The sequence below is a fragment of the Lineus longissimus genome, chromosome 13 (assembly GCF_910592395.1).
Source record: "Lineus longissimus chromosome 13, tnLinLong1.2, whole genome shotgun sequence".
NCBI classification, from domain to species: Eukaryota; Metazoa; Nemertea; class Pilidiophora; order Heteronemertea; family Lineidae; genus Lineus; species Lineus longissimus.
Window position 1 is genome coordinate 3,610,474 of NC_088320.1, and position 23,052 is coordinate 3,633,525.

The 23,052-nt window shown below is 42.0% G+C and overlaps 3 protein-coding genes across 10 annotated transcripts; 1 reads left to right on the plus strand and 2 right to left on the minus strand.

Moving 5' to 3' along the window:
• The first annotated feature begins 1,160 nt into the window (after positions 1-1,160).
• Positions 1,161-2,584, plus strand: LOC135498339 (uncharacterized). The gene is made up of 3 exons (XM_064788594.1): positions 1,161-1,261; positions 1,534-1,660; positions 1,782-2,584. The coding sequence occupies exons 1-3, from the start codon at positions 1,238-1,240 to the stop codon at positions 2,582-2,584; spliced, it is 954 nt and encodes a 317-aa protein (XP_064644664.1). The 5' UTR covers positions 1,161-1,237.
• LOC135497816 (solute carrier family 15 member 4-like) lies at positions 2,463-9,124 on the minus strand. Of its 3 annotated transcripts, XM_064787749.1 has the most exons (9): positions 8,925-9,124; positions 8,530-8,550; positions 7,269-7,922; positions 6,644-6,866; positions 6,213-6,363; positions 5,677-5,884; positions 4,543-4,780; positions 4,003-4,098; positions 2,463-3,719 (listed from the first exon to the last, which is right to left on the minus strand). In XM_064787749.1, the coding sequence occupies exons 3-9, from the start codon at positions 7,914-7,916 to the stop codon at positions 3,379-3,381; spliced, it is 1,905 nt and encodes a 634-aa protein (XP_064643819.1). In that variant the 5' UTR covers positions 7,917-7,922; positions 8,530-8,550; positions 8,925-9,124; the 3' UTR covers positions 2,463-3,378. The 3 variants fall into 3 exon arrangements, with proteins under 3 accessions (XP_064643819.1, XP_064643820.1, XP_064643818.1); XM_064787750.1 differs by lacking the exon at positions 8,530-8,550; XM_064787748.1 differs by lacking the exons at positions 8,530-8,550; positions 8,925-9,124 and adding an exon at positions 8,495-8,516.
• Positions 9,125-10,066: 942 nt separating this feature from the next.
• On the minus strand, positions 10,067-22,500 carry LOC135497948 (stAR-related lipid transfer protein 3-like). Of its 6 annotated transcripts, none has more exons than XM_064787996.1 (15): positions 22,381-22,500; positions 18,341-18,435; positions 17,549-17,663; positions 17,281-17,364; positions 16,943-17,020; positions 16,609-16,662; positions 16,198-16,333; positions 15,748-15,882; positions 14,617-14,735; positions 13,875-14,030; positions 13,476-13,571; positions 13,054-13,133; positions 12,139-12,243; positions 11,822-11,915; positions 10,067-11,638 (listed from the first exon to the last, which is right to left on the minus strand). In XM_064787996.1, the coding sequence occupies exons 1-15, from the start codon at positions 22,393-22,395 to the stop codon at positions 11,516-11,518; spliced, it is 1,485 nt and encodes a 494-aa protein (XP_064644066.1). In that variant the 5' UTR covers positions 22,396-22,500; the 3' UTR covers positions 10,067-11,515. The 6 variants fall into 6 exon arrangements, with proteins under 6 accessions (XP_064644066.1, XP_064644067.1, XP_064644063.1 ...); XM_064787997.1 differs by lacking the exon at positions 22,381-22,500 and adding an exon at positions 20,904-21,030; XM_064787993.1 differs by lacking the exons at positions 13,054-13,133; positions 22,381-22,500 and adding exons at positions 12,918-12,997; positions 20,355-20,578.
• Between the last annotated feature and the right edge of the window lie 552 nt (positions 22,501-23,052).

Below are 23,052 nucleotides of genomic sequence, written 5' to 3' on the forward strand. Positions count from 1 at the left end.
AACCAATCCCTTAGATATATTGTTCAATAGAGGATACGATATGTGTCCCACTCAATGCCCACGTCACGTCTTCCGACCCTCGCTACAGGTTCCCACATACGTATTATCTAAAAAATAAACTTGAGTAACGTTATGTAGGTCTTAACCCTGAGGTATAATTGACCATAACAAAGTTATATCATGGCTTTCGTGATATCATCTTACCTCAACAACAACCCAACATCCTATCATCTGATCATAGGGGTCTTTCATACTCCGCGCGTCTGATGAGAGGTACATTTAGAGAACGAATCAATACGAAATTGCGCCAGCAATCCAACTGCTTACGTAATCGTCTACTTATAGACCAAGTCTACCCGATAACCTGATATCTTCTCTCTCAATCGCTGCATTGCAATTACACGGCCCTTAACTCACGTCGGTGATATTTCCTGCTGAATGACACCAGCCCATTGTGTGAGGAGGAGGACCGTGGAGGAGGATAGCCCATTGTTTGGCTGTTCAGCATCCCTGCACTACCGTCAGTTCAAGGCCAGGGCAAGATCCGGAAACAGCTCGAAAGATACAGTGGAACATAAGGACTCCGGTGTTCACTGTGGTAAGTAGTTTCGATCAGTGGGTTTCTGTCTCGTCTATAATTCTCGATTTTGTGCGTTGCCTGGCGTAGGCCTATACCCGTGGGGAGATCTACAATGTGGAATCGGGGCTCAGAAGCGAACATTAACCCCCGATTTCCTCAGGAGGCAGGAGGATGGACAGTAGCAGCACAGACGTGTACAACGTCCGTGTTGTGATGTAAGGAATAGTCGAACGGGAAGCCAGGAATTCGAAGCGAAATGGAAACGGAACATGTTCATCGGTCGCCCAGTTTTGCCATTTCACTAAGTTATTCGTAGAGTTCATGATAAATGCGGAAGTGATATCTTCACGGCGGTAAGCTGTTCGTGGATAATGATAGCTGACGTCATTGTTTTCGTTGCACCGGCGTGTTACGTAACGACTGGTCGATCCAATTAGGCATTGTACGTGTACAAATGTATGCATTTCCTTGTGATTTGTGATCATGTGGTAAAACGCGCTATCACATGCTTGACTTAGACCTATGATATGCAACGAAGTGACTCATGATATGCGGCCACTATACTTCCTCTGTACTATTCCTGAAAAAATATTCCCTATATCAAGCAATGCTTAATACTAGTTAACCTGCGAAGACTTAGAGTTTTGAAGTATTTTAATGGATCGTTTAAAGTTTAACGAGGTAAGTCATCAATTTGACCAGTTTTCTGTCTGCATGTTCGCCTTGGAAAAAGAAGTTGGTTTCTAGGTTACTGCCGATCCCGGGCAATGTAATTGAAGACAAAACCTCTCTATGTCAGCACTTGACCATTCCGGAAGTACATGTACCGGTACTACTTTGCACGAGTAGTCAAGTGGCATGGGACAAGTTGTACGTAGACTTGACTCCGATGGCTTGGCCCTTAGAGGGAATCCGTTTATCGTCTGACGTTCCTTTCGCTTCTCTTCTTGCAGAAAGCATCCTTACTAAACAATATGGCGTCCCATAAGCCCGTCTACATCGCCCTTATTGTCGTGTCGTGGCTGTTCTACATTGGTGCCATCATTGCCGGGACATCGACGAGGTTCATTTATGATGCAGGTAGGGAAAAACTGTTTTTCACTTCTCCCTACCCAAACTGTACCCTCTTGTAATCACACGTACACTTACCTCCCGGACTTATCGATACGTTAGATACAATGACTTCCTTTTGTTGTTGCAGCTAGTGCCAAAAACGAGACGAAGAACGTTACCTATGATGACACCCTCATCAACCCTGCTCCCTGGACGTTTGGAGTCGTCTGGTCAATCATTTTCCTCTACCAGGGCATTTGGATTATATACGTCACAGCCTCCATCTTCCGACGTGGAAAGATCACCAAAAGCTACGTGTACACCATGGAAGGAATCTGCCCTCCGCTAACATACGTCTTCTTCATTCTCGGCTGCGCAGGCGCAATTGTCTGGAGCGTTGTTTTTGTCTACGAAATTCTGCTGCCAAATTTGTTCCCGTTGTTGTTCGCATGGTTTTCCCTCTATGCTGCTTTGATCATCTGCTACAGGGATTCCGAGAATCATTTCTTGAACGTTGTCAAAGATGGGTTGTTAGTCGACGTGGTACTAGTCCGTGCGTTCATTCACAATGGGCTTGCAACCTTCGCAACCTGGGTAACCTTGGCCTTCTTCGTACAGCTTTCAGTTGTTTTGAAATACGTAACAATGGCGGACGAGCTCGTGTCAAGCATCGTCATCCTTGCAGTAATTCTCGTTTTGTTGATCGTCTGGTTTGCATTCAACAATTTTATCTTCCCAAAGTTCTGTCAGTTCACCTTCACACCCTATTTTGTTGTGTTGCTTGCAACTGCTGGGATCATTTCCGATGGTTTCGATACATCGAACGCCGCCTTACTTTTTGCACTTGTCATTCTCATCGTTGACATTGTGTTGCTAATTGTTACGATTGTTTTGGTGGTGCGTCGCTTTAAGTCGAAATCGTTGGCTGGCCTTGCTGTTCCAAGCATCTAATATAGAAATTTACCAAACTGTATACATGTGTATGCGTTGCATATTTTATGAGTGTAAACTGTGTAAAGGCAGTATTGTACGGTATGATAAAACGTTTTATCCTGAGTAGTCTTCTTTGAGTAATCCCTTTTTCTTTGTAAAAAAACATGTCATTGTGCATTGAAAGTAGAGCCCGCTAGGTTGTAGACAGCTATGCTGTTTGGTATCATGTATTATACACCAAGGACATTTTATGTCCTTGTATCTTTCCATTTGAATGATAATCGTTGTGCAAATGTAAAATCGAGTTGCGTTGTCTTTTTCAAATTATTGGAGAGAGGTTGAGATCAGTGAATTACCACGGATCCTTATACGGTACATGTATATGTATCTATAAGGATAGAAATTTACACAAAGTCCGTCCTCTTTCTACATGTGATAAATTGCTGTTCCCAACCTCCATTACAAACTGTCATGTCCGATGCCAATGCTCTATGTTCTCAGTTCCGATCACTGGCAATCTTGAAAGCAGTGAGCACATGGTACCGGTAGTTCTGATTGGCGCATTTCAAAAGAAATTATCCCGCGCCCCCTCCCACCCCTCTAGCTACAGCCCTATGAGGCCATGCACGCAAGATAAAAGTGACAATTGCTTATGAATATGAAAAAAAACAGCGAAAGAGATAATTTCATTTGAACATGGATTAAAAAGGAGCAAGCCAGCGGTTGAAGAAGAACTTTAAATGCAATGCACCTGAGCTGCACCGCACCTATATAATCCTATTGGCTATAAGCTCACGTGTTCCTGGCTGTAGCTAAAGGCGGGCGATGTCCGGTGCAACACCGTGCTCCACCCTACCCTGAGCTGGTTGCCTCACTCTCCTAATGTGACTGAGACCAATTTTGCAACAACTTGTGCATATCCAAAACAGCACCAAACAAACAAACGCCAATCCTGCCTGAATGAAGTAGTAATATTCCACCCTACACTTTTTGCAGTTCGGGGAACCATCTTCCCAGTCGAAGAACCAACGGTTATAACCGATGACGGTCAGAGCGCATGCCAGGAAGCTACCAAACCCGGAGAACAGCCAGAAGATCCCAATGGCAATTCCACGCATGCTCTCTGGGGTCTGGGAGTAGATCAACTCCAGACCTGAAATAAAAAGGAGAAAATTGAAAAATCCCACAGAGAAGTTTATGCTTTAACAGTCCTTTTAAATTTTTCATGCAAAGCCGCATTGCCAAGCAGATCATCGAAAGATGCACATGAGTCTATTACTGTTGACAAAAAATGCATCTCAGGTGGCAAATTTAGTCAACTGGTGTAATGTTGATATTGTCATTCTACATATTTGCACGGAATTTCGTGTTGAAAATCGGACGATTTCTGCACAAAGCGTACATGTAAGTGTTGGAATAATTTTCTATTTACTCACCGGCCACGTTGGAAAAAGCGTCTCCTACCCCCATCAGAAAATATTGGGGAACCTGCAAGAATACCGTCATTTTGGCCGCCTGAAATGTGTTGTTGTCTGAAGAAAAGGAAAATCTCGCAATAATTCAATTACGAGGTAACTTTTGGTCAGTTAGTTTCTGTAGAACTTCGTCAATATCAGCTGAGATCAACTAAATGTAAAAGTGAATGTCATTTTCGTATATCACATGATGCGAAATCCAAGATGGTTACCAGATTTATGCTCGAGTGGCGGCCATCTGGGATTCAAGGCGGTCAACATAAAAGAAAGCCTCTCTCGACGGAGTTGTTTCGAAGCCAGTCCGTGCTACTGCTTTACTCTTTTTTGCCATGCACGTTGAGATTGTTCTTCTGGTTGCAGCTTCTGCCGCCACGTTGGAGAGGATAATATTTATGTAAGTACGTGTACATCTAACAAGAAACATATTTTTACTCACATGCACTTCGCCGTAAAAGCGCTTCATGCTAGGCCTATATAGCGTGTACATTTTACTGAACTTACGAATAACAATTGGTATCATCCCGGCCTCCCAGAATCGCTCCCTTCGATATTTCTCCAAGAGCCCCGCCGCCAGGATACTGAGAATGGCAAATACTATACCGATGCCCATCCGGGTCCGCATACTGATCGTCCTGGGCTCGGGCCTGGACTCCATGTGTGGCAGGATGACACCGTATATCAGGGGGATCATGATGAAAATGACGACTGCCTCGGTTAGGTACATCCAGGGGACGGGAAGCTGGAAGAATTATCAGAAAGCATGAAATTCCGAATCCGCCATACGAGCCGCCATATTTGGTGTCACCGGAGGCAATTCCTTCGTTCTTTTGTGAAGGCCTCTCTCAACGTTCTTGGGTTCCACATCGTTGGCAACGGTCAACGTTTTTTTATGCGTTACGGAAGGCCTCAATTGGCCTGGTGAAGATCCAGAAACTCGTATCGGGATGCAAGGGAGGAACCGAGATAAAAGATGAAGATGCCTTCCGTCAACAAAATCCAGGCGATTATACTAGTGAGCCGATTAGAGGGTTCGAGAATCATCGAAGCCGGACTTCTGTCTAAACTTCAAAGAGAGCTAGCAATAGGCTGTCGGTCAGCTTGACATCCTGCATACATCAGAGGACACGAAGCGGGCTCAGTCGGATCGGTAGAATTAAAATTCATTTGCTATTGTCGTGTTGCCACCTTCTGGGGAACACCAGTATCCTCGGACCTCAATGATAATACGGTGATAAAAGAATATTCGGTTTATCGTCTCTCACGATAAAGTCACATATTTAGAATAGGCTGACCAACAAAAACGTGACCTATATGGACAAAGGATCGCGCACTACTACTCCGTTGACCGAGTTTATCATCCCCAGCAGCGTGGTAGGCCTACTTCCTGCTCACGTGGTGAAGGTACTGACGCGACGGAGGAAGGGGTGGCCAATCTATACACAACACTATTGACCGATACCTGTGGCCCAGTTTAGAATTTACGGCAATTTGTATATATCTCGGTGGGTCGCGGGCCGTGGCATGCGACGCCACTGAATCTAAGCTTGGCTAAAGTCGGCGTTGTGCGTCAATCCAATCTTCTGAAGGAGGGACAACGGTGTACATCGCGGGATAAGAGGAGCTGCGTGTACTTACATAAAATCCATCGACTATTATGTTCATGTGCACGGCTTGGAAAGGGAAAGTGGTCAGCATTTGGTGATAAATAATCCAATACGGAATCAAAACGAGACTAATGGCGGCAAGATACCAGAATCGTCTGCTTTCTGTCGCTCTTTCCGCTTCCTGTTGTTGTTGCTGTTGTTGCTCCCTTTGCTCCTCTGCAAGCTGCTCTCGTGCATTCCTTGAATTCAGAAAAGACATAGGTTATAATACATGTATAGGTTACAGTCGAATCGCTGCGATAGTAGCATACGCTATTGGTCGAATATGTGTCTGTAGGCCTACTGTGACTTAACTCCATTAAAAATGTTATATCAGGCAAATAAACCTTTCCGGGGTATCATTCGAGGCTGTGATGCCCGGGCTGCATGTGATGCCAAGCTGTGTCTGTTTCAAACTGTAGAAATAACCTAAAACCTAATGAAATCGTTACACACTCTGAATGTCATCTCAAAGAATCTATATATATATGACTGGGACGTGCTATCCGCACTGATGTTCTTACTTACTCATTGGTTGGCCACGAAACTGTCTCTATGCTCTCATTTTGAATTTCCCGGTACCCCTCTCGCCGGCGACAACACCAACAACAAGCCGCCCTCAAACAAGCCAGGAATGGGTCTCGAGATATCGTCTTACTTGGAGTATACCACAGCCCACCTGTTCAGACGAGACAAAAAGAAGGATATACATGTATAAAGAATAAAAAGAGGCAAATAACAGCTTTCGAGTAATGTCTCCATCTCGAACATATCGTATTTTAGAAATTACACAATCGTTCTTGTGCGGGGTTTGTCGGCGGCGCGAATCTGACGCGCCGATAGGGCCGTCTACATGGGACCAAACCAGACCAGACGTTACGCATATATCCGAGGCGCAATTGATACCAGGAATGCAAAAATGTTGTCACTTCTGAGGGCGGCAAATATGATATACTCACCGACAACGAAAAACACAAAGGCCATTGCAAGGCACCCAACAGCAGCCAGTGCCGCACTGTGCATATAGTCAATCCTCAGCTCGACATAAGTTAGAGCCCCGATCGCGACGAGAGAGCCTGTGCTCGAAGCCCAAAAAAACCAGCTGAAAAACTCGCGCACGATGCCAGACTCTGCAGGTTGTAGTTGCTGTTCGCGATCATGTCCAAAATGAAGCACCTCATTCTGAAAGTAAAATGGTGATCGTATAATGATTTTTCCCCAAAAAATGCCTGTGCAATCTGTGGTGGAACTGATTCATCAAAGTCCCCTGACAATAAGATGTTTATATATCATTACAGGTATTCAATTGACATCCCAAATAGTCGACCGCCAGCCAAGAAGGAAAACCTTTAGAGCCAGCCGAATATGGAAAGCTGAGCAGTCGATATTGTCCTGATCAAATAATGAAATATCGATGTTGTTGTGACAAGTATCACAGTGGTCCAGCGAGACAAATTTCGCGAAAGAACGGAGAAGATCTCATAAACTACATGGCGGTCTAACGAAGGGTTTAACGAACTTTCACCACGAACTAGGCATGATCGGGATATCATGAATATATAGTATACTGGGTCCAAGACCTACCGCGTTCGTTGTGAGGTTCTGATTATGTCTCTTCCATCTAGTCCACTGGAGAGCTCCATAGGGGGCAAGATTCGTCCGAACTATTCCTGCTCCCAATCCAATTAAACAGACAACCAGGACTATTGGCCAACTGCAAACTTCTGTTGACCACGAAGGCATGCCACCTTTACCTAACCGCTCAGCTGTGACGTTGATGTCTGTGAAGTCCACGTGGAGACCGTAATCATTTATGTCGGAATGGTGCACATGCATAGCTGCATTTATCGGCTTGATGGACGCTGTGGAAGGATGACACATCCCCGGGAACGTGTCCGCTTTTTCTCGTTTTAATATGAGTTTTACGAGAAAAACCCACCATATGTAGCCACCAAGATATAACACAAAACCGACGAAGATTGCCCAAAAACGCCCGATGCACACATCAGCCAAGAAACTTCCAAATAACGCCGTAGAGTATGACACCCCAAGGAATACTAAAGTCAGATTTAGGGCGTTGATTTCCGTCCATCGTGTTGGTTCGCCGTTTAAGAAGACGCCCAGGCCCGCTAGGAAAGCATAGAATGCAACCCGCTCAGTGATCTCCGACGCTAGTATGCAAACGCAGGCAAGACCTTTTGTTGTCTTTGGAGTAAGGATAACATCAGGCATTTTTTTCTGAAAAGCATGAATTTTCATGACTTTATCATCGTTACAGAAAGGTTTCTTTACCTTCTTCTTTCTACACTAGCACGGCGCTCAGGCTCGCTCTCTCAATCGGCGCTCGGTGCGAGTTCGCACTTGCCAATGCAGAACTCGCTGTCGTCAAACACGCAATTCGTACTTCCGATACATGTGGAACCTCCCTATGAAGCCCTCGGACCTGATTTCAACCCGTTATCATGAGCTCACAGTTACGTATATATGGGATCATGGGACAGACATGCAATGAACGGGATGTAGTTGATTATAATTCATGTGTCAATGAATTCGACTGCGTTTTGCACCACTTGGAACCAAGTACATCAGCACTAGGGCCTTCACTGATGGAAACAAAATCCAAGTCGCATTAATTTCAGGGAGATATGTAGATTGCCTTTAACTAGGGAACATTTTCTTGTCCTCAGAAGATTGCCATCTAACGGCGATTTCCAAAATAGGCCTACACTTATAAATCATATATCATGAATCGCGAGGAGATCATATGTTGGATTGTAAAGTTTGGCCATTGGTAGAAAAAACATATCTACTATATATAGATGTATTAAATCGGTCATCAGCATACCTGTATACTGGATTTTAATATCTGGAAGGGAGAAAGAGCGAGATAGTAGACAGATTATAAACGTAGCCTCCCCTTCTCCATATACATGTTCCCGCCGTTTACTCCTACGCCGTATCGCGCCCGCAAGGTTTCATTATATTATATACTATGCCATTGAAAGGAGCAGATCAACTGGTGTGCTACTCTTAAACCTTGATAGTTTTAGATGAAATAATCTGAAAAATGCAGATTCAACTCGGCTTAACTAGTCAGAACTGATCTTAGACCCGACGGACGGCATCATAATCCTACATTGTATGTTACTAGAATGAAAGTAAAGACGTCCTTCAGAGGATATCCCTGATGTACATGTACATACTACCACTGATAGCCTATAACCGCTTCTTTCCCCCTACCTGATTAAATGTTTTCTACACGCCTCATTCAATGAGAGATGAAAACATTAGGCTCAACAACACACAAGGAAGAGGTCCCAGAGTCAGCGCTTTCCAAGCTAGAAGTCAACAACTCAATTTAACTGATCAACCAGAAAGAAATACCACATCAAAACGATAAATATGAAATATCATTTAAGAAAGGCCCTTGTCCTGTTCACGACGTCAGTCATATGTTTTGATACCTACATGGCCTATATATATGTCCCGGCCTATAAAAGTGGACGGTTGATTGGCCAATACTGTCTATTCAGTTTTGAAAATCCCAGGCATTTTCAACGTTGACCCATTACCGGGAAATAACCGACCTTTGATTTGCCTCTTGGACGACTGTGACCATTGATTGATATACTAGACAGATGCCTGTAAATATTAGTTTAAAGGGACTATTCTTGGGCACATGGGATTCAGGTGCATCCTCGTCATCATGCGCCGCCACCAGTAGAGCCGTACTAGGGGATAATGATGTTCACTTCATTATGTGCAGTCCTACTGGAAAGGGACGTAAGGGCGTTGTGTGGCCGAAGGTCTCAGAAATGGCCTTGCCAATTTTCGGTTGGTTATTGGTACTGGTGCAGGCCTTCTGTGTATTTCAGTGAAGTGTTTTCACAGTGGATCATGATTGGGGATTACTTTGCTAATTTATGTCATCTTGAAGAAAGGTGGTGCCTTATCTCGTATGTTGACAGCAATTCTGGAGGATTTTACAGTAGTTCCTGCCAAGGATCTATGGCCATACACCTCTGTGATTTAATAATAAACAGGTGAAATCTGTTCCCAGGGGTCAAGTCGTACTTCCACCTATCGAATCCCCGTGTCTTTTGCGCTTATACCTATGAATTGCCGTGTCTAAATAGACCCGTGTGTCAAATCCCCGTGTCTATTAGCCCCATCGAGCTCAATTAATTTAGACCAGTGTTCAACACGGGTTTTTTGATAGGTGGAATCTGAATAGACACGGCAATTGCAAGTTCCAAGATCCGGCGACAGATGGCGCGGTGTAGTTGGAAACAGGAAAGAAACACAGGAGAGCTCCCTACCTACAGCGCACCTGTAGCCGGGGCTATTAACCATTATCTAACACAACTAAAACACAGAAAATATTTTTCTGATATTTTCTTATAATTTATTCATATACCTGTAAACACATGATCATGACATGACAGATTTTCACACTAATTTCACTGCAAAAGATTGCAAAAGATATTGGGTATGAAAATAATAACTGCCGAGAAATATCCTTTCATTGTAAAGAAGATACTTAGCTTGAACATGACATAGGCATCAGTTTCAATAGATACGTTGGCTACGTTCCGCACAGCTACTCATAATTCACAAGCACACATACAAGAAAACAGGAAAACTAGCGTGCCTCCTCTTTAAGGGTTGAGGTCCTTTTGACCTTTGTACGTTTTGACTGAAGACAAGATTCGACCCAATTTTAGGCCCTAGGCTAATACCCAAACTGGCACTTCATCACTGTGTTTTCAATTTGACACGAGTTTCCTGTTTTCTTTATTCTTTGATGAATAATGTTTTTACCTGATTAAATGGCTTACATTTTATATACCAACTCCCCAACCAATTCACCACTTGCCGACGATATATCAAATGTTAGCCCCCTAATAGGCCAAATCGACTACGATATACAGCGCAAGCCAACTAACTTGTACAGACAACTACACAGAAGTAAGAAATTGTCTCCAAAACATCATCTCAAAGAATCCCGCACTAAAAAGGGATTTGTACAGTGCATATTTCATACGATGATTTCATACAATCAAGTTGCAGAAACAGTACCAACTTGAGATGCACTGCACTCAAGAGATGTGCACTATATTTACACATTGATGAAGCAGACTGCAACCTTTATGAACACATGATTAACATTGGCACATTATTATCTTTATAAAACTAAAGCATTAGCACTCCTAAAAATTAGTGCACTTCATAAGCATTTTATACTACATTCATGTACATTGGACATTACTCATATTTACACTAAATAAAGATGACTAGGTAGTCTTTCTCTATTCTTGCTAACATGAATGTGACTTCATTTAGTTTTTGCATTTAAAAATATAACATCATCATCCCAAATACTTATCTTTGAACCAAAACCTTCTATAGGGTGACTCATTATCCGGAGAGAGGCATGTCATGAGGCATAAGTTGATAGGGCCAGGACTGAGTATTTCAATGAGTGAATAAGACATGACAAGTAGGTCAATATAGGTAAAAGGAAAGAGTATTTCAAGATAAATTAAGAAACTGTGCACTAGATAATGCTGGTTCAAAGTGGTAAGTAACACATTGGATAATCGTTAACTTGTGTATTTTTAGAATGAGCTGCTGTCAGTTCAGCACATACATGCACAACACTGCACTTCATTTCACTTCGAGGCAAAAAAATCTGCACAACTTTCAGTACAGTGTTTTCATCCCCTGCCTTTTCAGCACCGAAAATGAACATGGCTCAAAAGTGTTGCAGGCGTTCCACATCCATATCACATAGAAGATCTCTGGCACAACTTCTACAAGATTGTCTAATATCACACGGGTAACTGTGACGCTTTTTCCTGTTTGATTTCAAGTGCTCGGAGTCTCAGATGACGGAGGTACTTCATAACGACACCTGACATCGCTTGGTCTATTAAGTATTGAGGTATCCAGCCCTGAAAACAGACGTGAAGGAATGGTGAAAGAAGGCGTATATGGACTAATATACACCTGGGACGTTGTTGAGTAAAATCATGATGATCAAAAGCCATTAACCCTTTCTATGTGGCTAGTGACCTTGATGCGACTGATATCTCCCTGTTAGCATATTAGTAACTGGAAGCCTTCTGCCTTCTTACCTTTAAATCTGTGTTGAGTATCCACACAAAGTTGCATCCATCTGGATTATCTGGGATGGGTTCAAATGCTAAAACACCTGGACGATTCTCTCCTCTGAAAAAACAGACAGTAAGATATATCCGCAGCTAGTGAGGATTGGATAAAAACAAACAAAGATAATCACTTTGGAAAAGTCAAATTGAATGGTGACAACCAATTTGGGACCAAAACTAGTGTCCAAAAGAGGGTGTCCTTATTAGAGAAGTGCCTGCTAAGGGAGGTCCCACTGTACATGTATGTGATTATTTGTCAATCTCCTGACAAATCATCAACCTACCTAACATAATTTTTCTGCTGTGGCATTTCTGCGTACTCACAGGCCACCCCTGTGACTAGATATATCCCTTCTCTCACCAACCACTGGCGGACATTCACAAAATCTCTGAAATAACAAGAAATGAAAAGAATGGTAGGACAAGTTTTTATGTTCACAGTGACTGCACAAAACATCGTCTGGTGTCCTGAAACAAGTAGCATCATACCATTGAAGCCACGGCAGAAAAGTTGAATTCACTCAAAAAGACTGGCAAAACACAGAGGCAATACATAGAACAAACCTCTATCTCACCGAGTGAAAATACTGTGTTACACTGTGTTACTGTGTTATACTGTGTTAAATGTACCGAGAGGTACTGGCTGAGCCTCAACTCAAGATCTTCTGATTACAAGTCGAACACATTTCCACCGTGCTACCACAAGAATACATCAAGAGATTGGACCACACAGGAGGGACCGACCATTCACCCAATCTACCCATAGATGCATGGCAAGTGGGGAAAGAATCAATGCTCTAGAATGAGACACAAGGTCACAATGACGATGACAATGACACTGTAGAAATGGCATTTCAAGAATGACAACAGTAGCAAATCAAAACATTGACACATAGATGCATGACAGAATGTTATCATAACAAGGCTCTATTATCGATGATGATGATGATAATAAGTAGTTACTTGATGATGATGATTATAACAATTGTGCAGAACATTGAAATGATGTGAGAGTTAACCACAGCCGGCGATCTATAAAGCATAACCAAGTAGCAATTGATACCTGGGTGTGAATAAGCCTCCCGTGGTGTCGCGCACCTTGTAATACGTGATTTCTGTATTCTCATTGACTTTGTGTAGAATCTGCGAGATGAATAAAAAAGCAAACAATTAAAGCACAGTCTTCATTCCAAACGTACCTTGCACTGACCAGACCACCTGCCGACTCGGCCGCTACACTGTAGTGGATTTCAGTATGACTGTCTATAGTACGCAAACTCTGGAGTAAAGAGGTGAAAATTACAAAAAAATGTTTCAGTTTTTTTACCTGGACGTTGCTTTCGCAATGGTTACATAGTGTTTGGTCGCAATGGTAACATAGTGTTTGGTACTTGAAGTGGGCCTAAGGCGCCAGGCTCCTATGTTCAGAACATTTTTGCCGATTTTATTCAATGGCATTTAAAAGTAACATCCAGTTCCGGGTATTTCAGTCATAGAGGTACACGTTGAAGCTGAAGACGAAAAAGACCAGCTGGATACCAGTTGAGATGGCAGGACCACTTAGATCTGTTAAACATTTTGTCTATGCACAACAGATAAAATCTCGAAGAATTTGACCAACCCGACATTCTAAAACGGTGGGATTCCATTTTGGAGACTCGTCAAGACGATAGCACATTTCTTCATACATGGATAACGGATCACAGTCGATATACCCCTGAAAAGATTATAAACTGGAAGTTATCAACAATGACTGTGAGTTAAAGCCAGAAGTGTTGTCACTTAACAGGTGAAGGGGACAGTCTTGTAGGATGTGCACTCACGTCTGGACTCAAGTCTGATACTGGCATTCCGCTGTGCCAACATTGAGACATAAGCAGCAAATATGTCATGTAGAAGTCGCACTAAGCTAACTGAGAAAACGGATACAAGTTGCGGGGCAGGTAACAACATCGTTGACATTCATTAGCATTGAAATAACCACCAAAGCATACCTCGAATAATGAGTATCCACACTTACTGTCAATTTAAATATTTTTCCTATTTTTTTATCTGATTTTCCATACACGTTGCCATCTTCATCGTTGCCAGCAAGAAACACCCACTCGTCACAATGTTTATATAAATCCCACACTGTTTCTAGTGCCTCTCGTGCCTTTTGTAAATAAACTTGCTCCTGAAATAGATACGAGAAGCAGTTTTAGCCTTGAAACTTCATATTAATGCGTCCACACAGAGATAACCTTTTTAGGTCCAAAGACCTCATTCAAAAGACACTGAAGAATACCGGTACAGAGAACATAATTCCTCAAAATCACAGTTAGTATATTCGAGGAGAACATGTCTCTTCCTTGGATTCAAACTCTTATCGAATGGTATCGAACTGGGGGGTCAGTGAAGCAGTTATTCAAAGCTCGAGTGGTTTGCAGTTCAAGTGTCCAGCAAATATGTGACCCGCTCTACCAAAACTAGGCGCTTGTCGCATCTGAACTCGACAGGTTGATACGGACTTGTTGTTCATTTCCCTATTGTAGACCTTTTGTGAAATCTATTACAAACTGATTTGGTCACATTTCACAAAAGGTCTACAATACATGTAGGGAAATGAACAACAAGTCCGTATCAACCTGTCGAGTTCAGATGCGACAAGCGCCTAGTTTTGGTAGAGCGGGTCACATATGGGTGATTATGCTGTCTCAGGAAGTCATGTTTAAGTCCAATTTAAGACAAATTTCAAAGGTATCTTTTAACATCGGACGCACCTGAAAGCCTAGAGTATTAACTGATGTACCACTGGCCTGTCTACTGTGACCGCGGGAATGAGGTAATGAGCGGAAACCAGCACGAATTCCTTCATCTTCACTATTTTCATCATCGGAGGCTAGAAAGGTCGAAGGTTAAAGGTCAGATGCCACGCAATGTGGTGTAAAATACAACTTTCATCAACAAGGCGGAGACTTGTAAATAGAGTATAGATTTAAAGGAATCCTGACTTCTGAACATCTGATACTCAGGTGAAGTTGGGTACATTGGTGACCCAAATGCGATATCATTGTTACAGACGATTCATTATTGAAACTAAAGACACAAAATCTTGTTACCTAGATCACATGTGCTATACAAATGTTCTGTGTTCAAGAATACTCCTAAAATCTGAAGCATTTTCACATCCCACATGGAAAATCGAGCAAAAAATGTCTCAGGATCCTCCCCTTAGATAGAATAACTGGTTATTCCTGAGAGGCCAACCACCTGTATCACAAGTCCTCTTCAAACTTTAAATTCACGTAAGTTTTCCTTGAGCAACAGTAATTTGACAACATTTTCAGTGAAATTCAACTCATTCTTAACCTCTGGCAAAACTGAGCTGGTTGCTTTCTGGCAAAACATAAAATGAAGTTACTATAAACTATGATATTTAAAATTTGTAGGTCCTTATCATGACATGACCATAGGGTGATATTCTATATAAGGATAACTAGGCTAGTGGGGAAACAATGGTGAGACACTTTGGCAAGCAAATGGATTAGGCCATCTCGTCCATGAACAGCCATGATATTGAAAACACTGATTTGATAAATGTTGTCCTTGACAGAGGAACTGACAGAGACATCAGAGAGAACAGTCTCCATTTTTTCTTACAGAGTTTTTTTTAATGTGGAGGCCGAAATTTGGCGCTGTTTCCGAATTGACGACCCAGCGCGCTAAGGAGGATCAGATCTCTGGTCCTTTTTCCTGTCCACTCCTTTAAAAATCGTCCATCCAAATCCTCTTAGGTCGACCTCGTCTTCGGTTGCCTTCTACTGTGCCCTGCATGATGAGTTTCGCACAGCAGAAGGCAAAGACACTGATCAAGCATCAGAATAACAGGGAGCAAAAGAAAGTATACTCACGAGGCATTGAAGATATTGGCGAATAGTATGTATCTGGTCCATGATACGGGTGGTCATACTGACCATGAATATCCCGTGTTAGCGGTGTGCGCTCGTTCGTCCCTGATGGAGGATGGTAAGACGTGGACAGGAGAGCTGAAATAGTGAAAAGAAGGTAAGATATTCTGACTCAACACTGTTTCATTAACGAATGTAATGTTTAAAACTGAAAACTTTCATAAACTGTATGTCTCCTTGCAAAAAATTTTTAGATTTCAGAGTTGAAAGTGACCTGACATGAAGTTGGCAATATCTCCAATGGTCTGATTCAACTACTTTGTACTGTGGTTTGCCGCAGTGGCTTTTGCCCACGGTTCATGTCAGTTACATTTGGTGAGCTAATAACTTGCATGCAAATTAATCCAACGCCTGTGAAAGCTGGAAACAGGCCTTGTTATAGTGGATACCTACCAGCTCTCTCTCTTATTTTTAACTCCTGTGGCAAGACTCTAAAATCTAAGAACCATGTTTCGACCCACGCCATCACAAATGAAACGACTAAAACAATATACTCCATAGTGTGATCCGTTGCTTTAGGGTTGGTGAACTGAAAAAGAACAGATCAGATTCACTTAATGTAGCATTCAAAGATTTCAAGACAAAAACATTCTAAAATTGGTACTTTTTTAGAAATACAGTTATTGTATGAATTCAAGTACATGTACTCTTAATAGCTGAGTAAATTGCTTCTACCTGTACATGATGAAGGTACAAGTTCTCTCAACAAAGGTCACACAGCACGCTGGTAATCCAATCTATAGGAAACAGAAGTCAAATTTAGCACTGACTTAAGTAATCAAAGTAAACACACTCAAAACTTACGTTGAACAGAAATACTTTTGTGACCAGAAAGACGCAGGTTAGGAATGTGGTGAGCTGGAAGAGAAAGACAGACTGGTTTCAAGTGTTGTGCAAACAAGTGATTTGAAGCGTTGTAACCTGCCATTATAATTGCTGCTATGTATGACAAAAAGATCTCTTCTCTGCGGGTATAACTTAGGAATTGATCACAGGACGCTGTGATCACTGATTCTGATTGCGATGAAGGCATTTTCTAACTTCTGAATTGGGCAAACAAGGAGCAGGAACACTACAAGACCATTTCCAGTCAAGAATAAAAATATCGTAACGTTTTCAAAATAAGCTGATTACTCACAGCCACCATCCATGGTCTTTTTGATCGGTACAGGGCATACGATAACTCCAAGACAATGAAACGAAATGCACCTAACAACTGCAACGGAGGGAGAAAATTCTTTATCCTATAGGACTCATGCATGCAAAAGAGCAATAATGACATCAGAAAGGTTTGAGAAAAGAGTATAAAACTTTTAAGGTTTTTTGGTCATGTATCCACAAAACCACTCTTCGTGCCGCTTAGATTTGGAGACCAGGGAGCAACCAATGCATCAACTACAACTCCATGCAGTAAATTCCTCTACAGAGCGGTTGGCCAGACATTGATGATACCAGGAAGTATGATTCAAAACTTACCACTGTGTCAAATAATGATGTATCAAAGTGATAATTTCCTACTTGATCTTTGATGGCAACTGAGATGGGGCTGAAGCCGGACAACTGAAAGAGCAAACCAAATCAAGCGTCAACAAGAAGGCCCCTTTACCCAACATGCACAATACTGAACGACACACCAAAGTCTAAGACACCATACTAATGGAACAGATCTTTTACCAGAAGAAACTAATCAGTTACTGCCACAAAATTGAGGTAAGGGCTCATCATTCGAACAGAGAATATTTACCTGTGTGTAGATGACCCAGAGAATGAATGCCAAGATGAGGTCGAATAATGCCATGAGACAGAATGTCCGGCGAACGGCTGAAAACTTCTTTGGGTCTGCTGTCGATATTGTGCCACTGAAAAACACAAAAGAGATGCTGGACGCTCAACACATGCACTATTCTTGCAAATCACATGTGCCGCTTCTTGGCAGTTATTACGTGCAATAATGAATAAACGTACCGTCAAGGTACCAAATTTGAACCGTACTACAAATACTAGACTCGGGAACCAATACCAGGAGCAATAGACCCACCGGAATATTTTGAAGCAGATGAAATTGTGAGTGAAACTTAAGGACAGCATTACATCCCTCTAAAGTTTTTGTGGAAAATCCGGACATTGAATCTATTGTGGGCTGCTGGTTCATTCATTATCTGATTTCTGATTGCGCACCAATTTCTTTGGTGAGAGAACGGGAGGGAAGCTCAAAAGTGCACAAACATGGTAAAGGGCCACACAGCTGGCATTTGGGTAGCATTACCTAATTGAAAGAAGGCAACCTACGTGTTTCCTGAATCTGGCAAAGGAGGACTGGAATCTGTCGTAGTAGGACTGCAAAATGACACTTTTAGAACATTTTCTGCTAAAATCACAGTCAAAACATTTTTTGTTGACTTCTATGAGGGCAATGCCCCCACCCCCCCCCCCCCCCCCCCCCCAGCTATGCCCATGCATATTTTGACTATCGGGTAACTTTGGTGCCTAGATATGAAGACTTCAGGCTCGCAGGAACTTTAGATGAATGACTTACTATGTGCCTGAGGAACCATGTAAACTCCCGTAGAGGAGCTGGCCAACCTCCTGGGCCTTAACATTGCGGTCAGTAACCATCACGTCCTCAGAATTCTAAAAAGAGAATAAGAAAGAAGTCTTTTTTAAACAGGAATCGATAGAAAATTGTGTTTAAAAATTGAACATTGGCGCTTATTTCATCAATAGATGACCTTCTGTTGGGCCATGAGCGGCGATTGTTAAGTCGTTCCGAAATTTCAAGATTCGAAGACTGCAAATATAACCTTGACAGAAAATAGTAAGCCAAAGTTTTAAATAACAGACCCTACTAACTAGGCCCTCGTGTCGAAAAGAATCGGTAGTACGTATCAATGCACCCTGAGGCTCTAACTGTGCCGGGGCTGTAAATTGCACCACTTCATCTGAATTGCAGACTTCACATGCTCACCAGGCAGGTCACAAAAGGAAGCTCTATAATCGGAGAGCCCATGCCTTGTAGGGAATTTCGACAGTTGACAGAACTCAATGAATAACAGCCTCGTCAACATTATTCATATGACAATATGATAATGTTTTATCTGTTATTCCGATCACAAGTTTTATTCAATTAAAGTCAACTGACCAGTTTTATGTAGCTTTACAGGACGGAGATCCACATATTACATTTCTCGAGAACTGAATTTGAAGTATTAAAACTGATTATTTCGAGTTTCTTAATCATGACAAAACAGGGCAAGCAAAGGAAGTCATTAGTATATTGATAATTTAGTCACACTTAGTCACCTGATATAGGTCAAAACGAACAAAGATGGCCATATCTTTTTTCAAGAATAGGTTACACGTGGATCAAGCTGTGCTAGACACAAGAGCATAGAGTCTGATGCAGACTGATCAGCAAGAATAGATTGACTGAGCGAGGAATGGTCAATTTAAGACCTTTGCCTGACTAGTGACTTGTTAAAAAGGGGTTTAAAGAAGCTAAACTAATGTAATTACCCTTTTTAAGCTCCACATGATTCTGTGGCAAAGTATGTCTAATTTGTAAACTGATTATCCGACTTCAACTCAATGAGTCAATCAAGAAATAAAATAGGATCTGATTCACATGATCATGGAAGAAAGTTCACCATGACATGTATGACCTAGAGTACTAGATAATGTGGGTAAGTTTTTTTACTGACACACATGACACAATGCATAACCTTCATGTATATACTAAGATTAATATTGAGTAAATGTTGAACGCACAGCTCATATGATCTGATAAAACTACCATGTTGATAATGATTGTGAACAATTCCTAATGTTATGCCCGAATCGTTATGGGCTCTGGAGTGTAAACTACTGGTCTGTCTGAATCAGTGATTTCTTTGAAGTTTCGTTTTTATTGAACAGGATTTTCTCATTGCAGTAACCATGGTAATGAAATAAGGTTTTATAAATGTATTTGTGTACACTGATGTAGTGCACTGAGTTATGACATTTTCTGCTCTGTCATGTTTATTTCTTGACCAATCTGGATGAAATGTTCAGGTTACTATTTTTTGTGTCAATTGAGCCAAGTATGAATGAGAAATATATATTGAAAAAACAAAATATGGCCTAATCAGGGGGACCCCAAAAATTACCATTGGACCAGTGACACCATTGCTTGCATAACAAACAATAAACAACCTGGAAAGATTTGTCAACAGCTCCATAAAAGTAATAATAAAAATTTGTTGAATGATTTCATAACTGGCGACCTTGTGATGACCAGACATGCTGAAGTGACAATGTTGAGTGATATTACGAAAGGTTCATGATTCAAGTGGTGACTTTTTTGTCCGGGTACAACCGGAAAACTGGAAAAAATTATTTAGTCGAGATGATGCGCTTGGACCAAAAGCCTAGTGGAGAACCCTGGAATCCTAGTGCATGGCTGTCGGCAGTGTTAACCATGCTCAATAATGGACATGTTAGACAAAAGGCTCCTGCACCCTAGCTTGCACAAGCCCAGTCAAGAGGCTGGGATCACAAAAGGATAGACTTACTTCTTTTGCGCAGGAATTCCCATCAAAAGGTTTCAAGGGACGCCACTCAGAAGACATGGCTATGCCATCCGAGCCAGATGATCACCGATCACTTAATCAAATAAAACTAAATCATGTGACAATGCCTATTCTAGGCCACAGAGAAATATCGACCGTCAATCATGTCAACATCCTAGGTTGTGATGATGCTAAAAATACATAAGAAAAGCCTTTATTCTAGAAACCATTCTTTATGATATCACTTCACCCCTCACTCTTGAACTTTGGGTTGAAGTGAAAACTCATGGTTGATTTTTCAAATCTGACTTTGTCACAATTTTTTGGCCTGAAACTATTCCCTGCCCTTTTCCAATTCCATCAAAAGGAGAAATACCCTGCCCAATTCAAATCAAGGCAGAAGCACAATGGGTCCTCATTTTCATTGACATCTACAGCTGCATGTGACACCACCAAATCACCCCAAGAGGATACTAGTGACAGAGGTGCTTGCTATTTAAAGGGAGGTTCTCCTGTACAACAATCACCTTTAAAAATAGAAACATTGCTTACCATTTGACCTACTCAGCCCAACACTACCTGGACATCATCCTGTCGATATTTCAAAGGAGGTAGGAGTATAAAAACCTGTTTTGGGATTGGACAACAGCACTTTGCAAAACATTTGCATATGAATGTTACTTCCTGGTTGTGGTTTATTGCCAAATATATTGATTATTTCAAATATAATCAGGCCAACTCACAGAACACTAGTCAACAGTCTGCATGCTATGGCACCCCCTATGATGCAATAACGTACCATCAATAGAACTAATATTGTACAAATGTCATACACATACATGCATCACACGTACTTCAAATCTAGTAACCCAAATTTGAGTCATACGGACTCTATTACTATTTATGTTGCACAATGTCCGCAATATCAAACTTGATGAACTTTAGACAAAACTAAGTACAGATATGTTGACATACCAGCCTATCAGGGTCACCTGTGGTAAGGCCATGCGATGGTGTCAACAACTACAAGACTTAAAGGGGTACTGTTCTGGTTCATTTTATTCTCATGTTTACTGGTGACAAAGGAAAATACATGTAGAAATACCCCATGCCATAGTGCAGTGTGGCTCATGCTATGATATCTGTCTACACATGGCATTGGCAATGCTGAAATTCATATTCAGTGCGTACACACAACCACAAGAAGAAAATTTCTAATTTGAGTTCAATAATTCATTTTTTGGAATGAACGGCATAGGCCTTAGGACTGCAAGTGCAAAACAATCTTCACAATCTACACAGTCAACACAACTGGCATGTTCATCCTTCATGTCCCGAGTATCCGCATTTGTTTTGTTTGGACCCTGGACCTCACCTGGTCGGTCTTAATACTCTCATTTACCAAACGGTCCACTGCAAGCATGATTGAAAACGGATGATAAGAGACAAGTGAATAAAGTCAAGTCAAGTCATGATGAGCGCAGCCTGCCCACCAGGCGGAGGAAGTCACTGAAGGCCACAACAAAAAAGCCCACATGGCCATGGGTGCACACCACAGGAGTCATGACCTTTTGTTCGTTGTGCCTGGCCCTAGGGCCTAGGCTATACATTACTAGTATATTTAGGTTTGTTTGGGCCCGCAATGACTTCCTCCGCCTGGAGTAAAAGGGTCTAATAAGACTCACTACTCAGCACTCACACGCACAGACTCATGGATGGACTGCAGACTGTCTCAGCACTGACAGCAGCAGTGTCGCGTGTGAGTCAGAGTGTCACTGCCACTCGACTCAGTCAGTCAGTGACTCACTACTAGTCAATGGGTGATATGAATAAACACTAGTAAATGCTTTTACTTCTATGTTGTACAGAAATGCCTAGTGTAAATAATGTACGTGAAGTTTTAAGTAAAAGCATTTCCTAGTCTTTATTCATCAGCCAGTCAGTCAAGTGACGTTGATTAGCTTCTAGCATGGGGCCCTCGCATGGAAAGTAGAAACACAGTTCTACAAGTTTTGAGATTAAAACTTACAGCATTAAGTGACATATCGAAACCAAGCGCTATAAGTTGTGATTAGCAGGCAATGTCATGGAAAAGCCCCAAAAGATAGAGAAATTCATGGAGGGCTGTCAACCATCTTGTAAACTCCGATCATGTGACCCCATCACCAGACCGACCTCGAGTCCAGTTGCTATGTTTCAGACCCGAGAATCGAACAAAATATGGGTCTAAAGTTGCATTTTCTGTGTCAGGAATCATGATGACATATCAGGAAGTAGCACACTTGCGTTTGAACAATGCATATTTCAACTACTTTTTATCCCAATAATTTTTGCCGGTAGGGCCTACCTAGACTCCAGGTGAGGTCAAGGTCGTTCGGTTTCGACCCCAGTTCCTACGCGGGAAATACGAATGCGCACGTGTGGCCTTGGTTTGTAGATTTAAAAAAATGAAATGGCCAGGGCCATTGTGCTCACCTCTTGTGAAGGGAAGAAGATGGAGTGGGATTGGTGAATACAAGGTCCAATTTGGACTGATAGCTGGTGGTGTTTTTGGACACGTTTTGTCTGAAGTTATATTCCTAGGGCTCTGTAGAGGTTAATTAATCCTGCATTTGCCTAGGCTTAGACTATGACATCCCACTTAGCAGCATTTCAAGGCACCCTTCGGAGAGAGTCCACTATTAACATTTGGGGCCCTGCT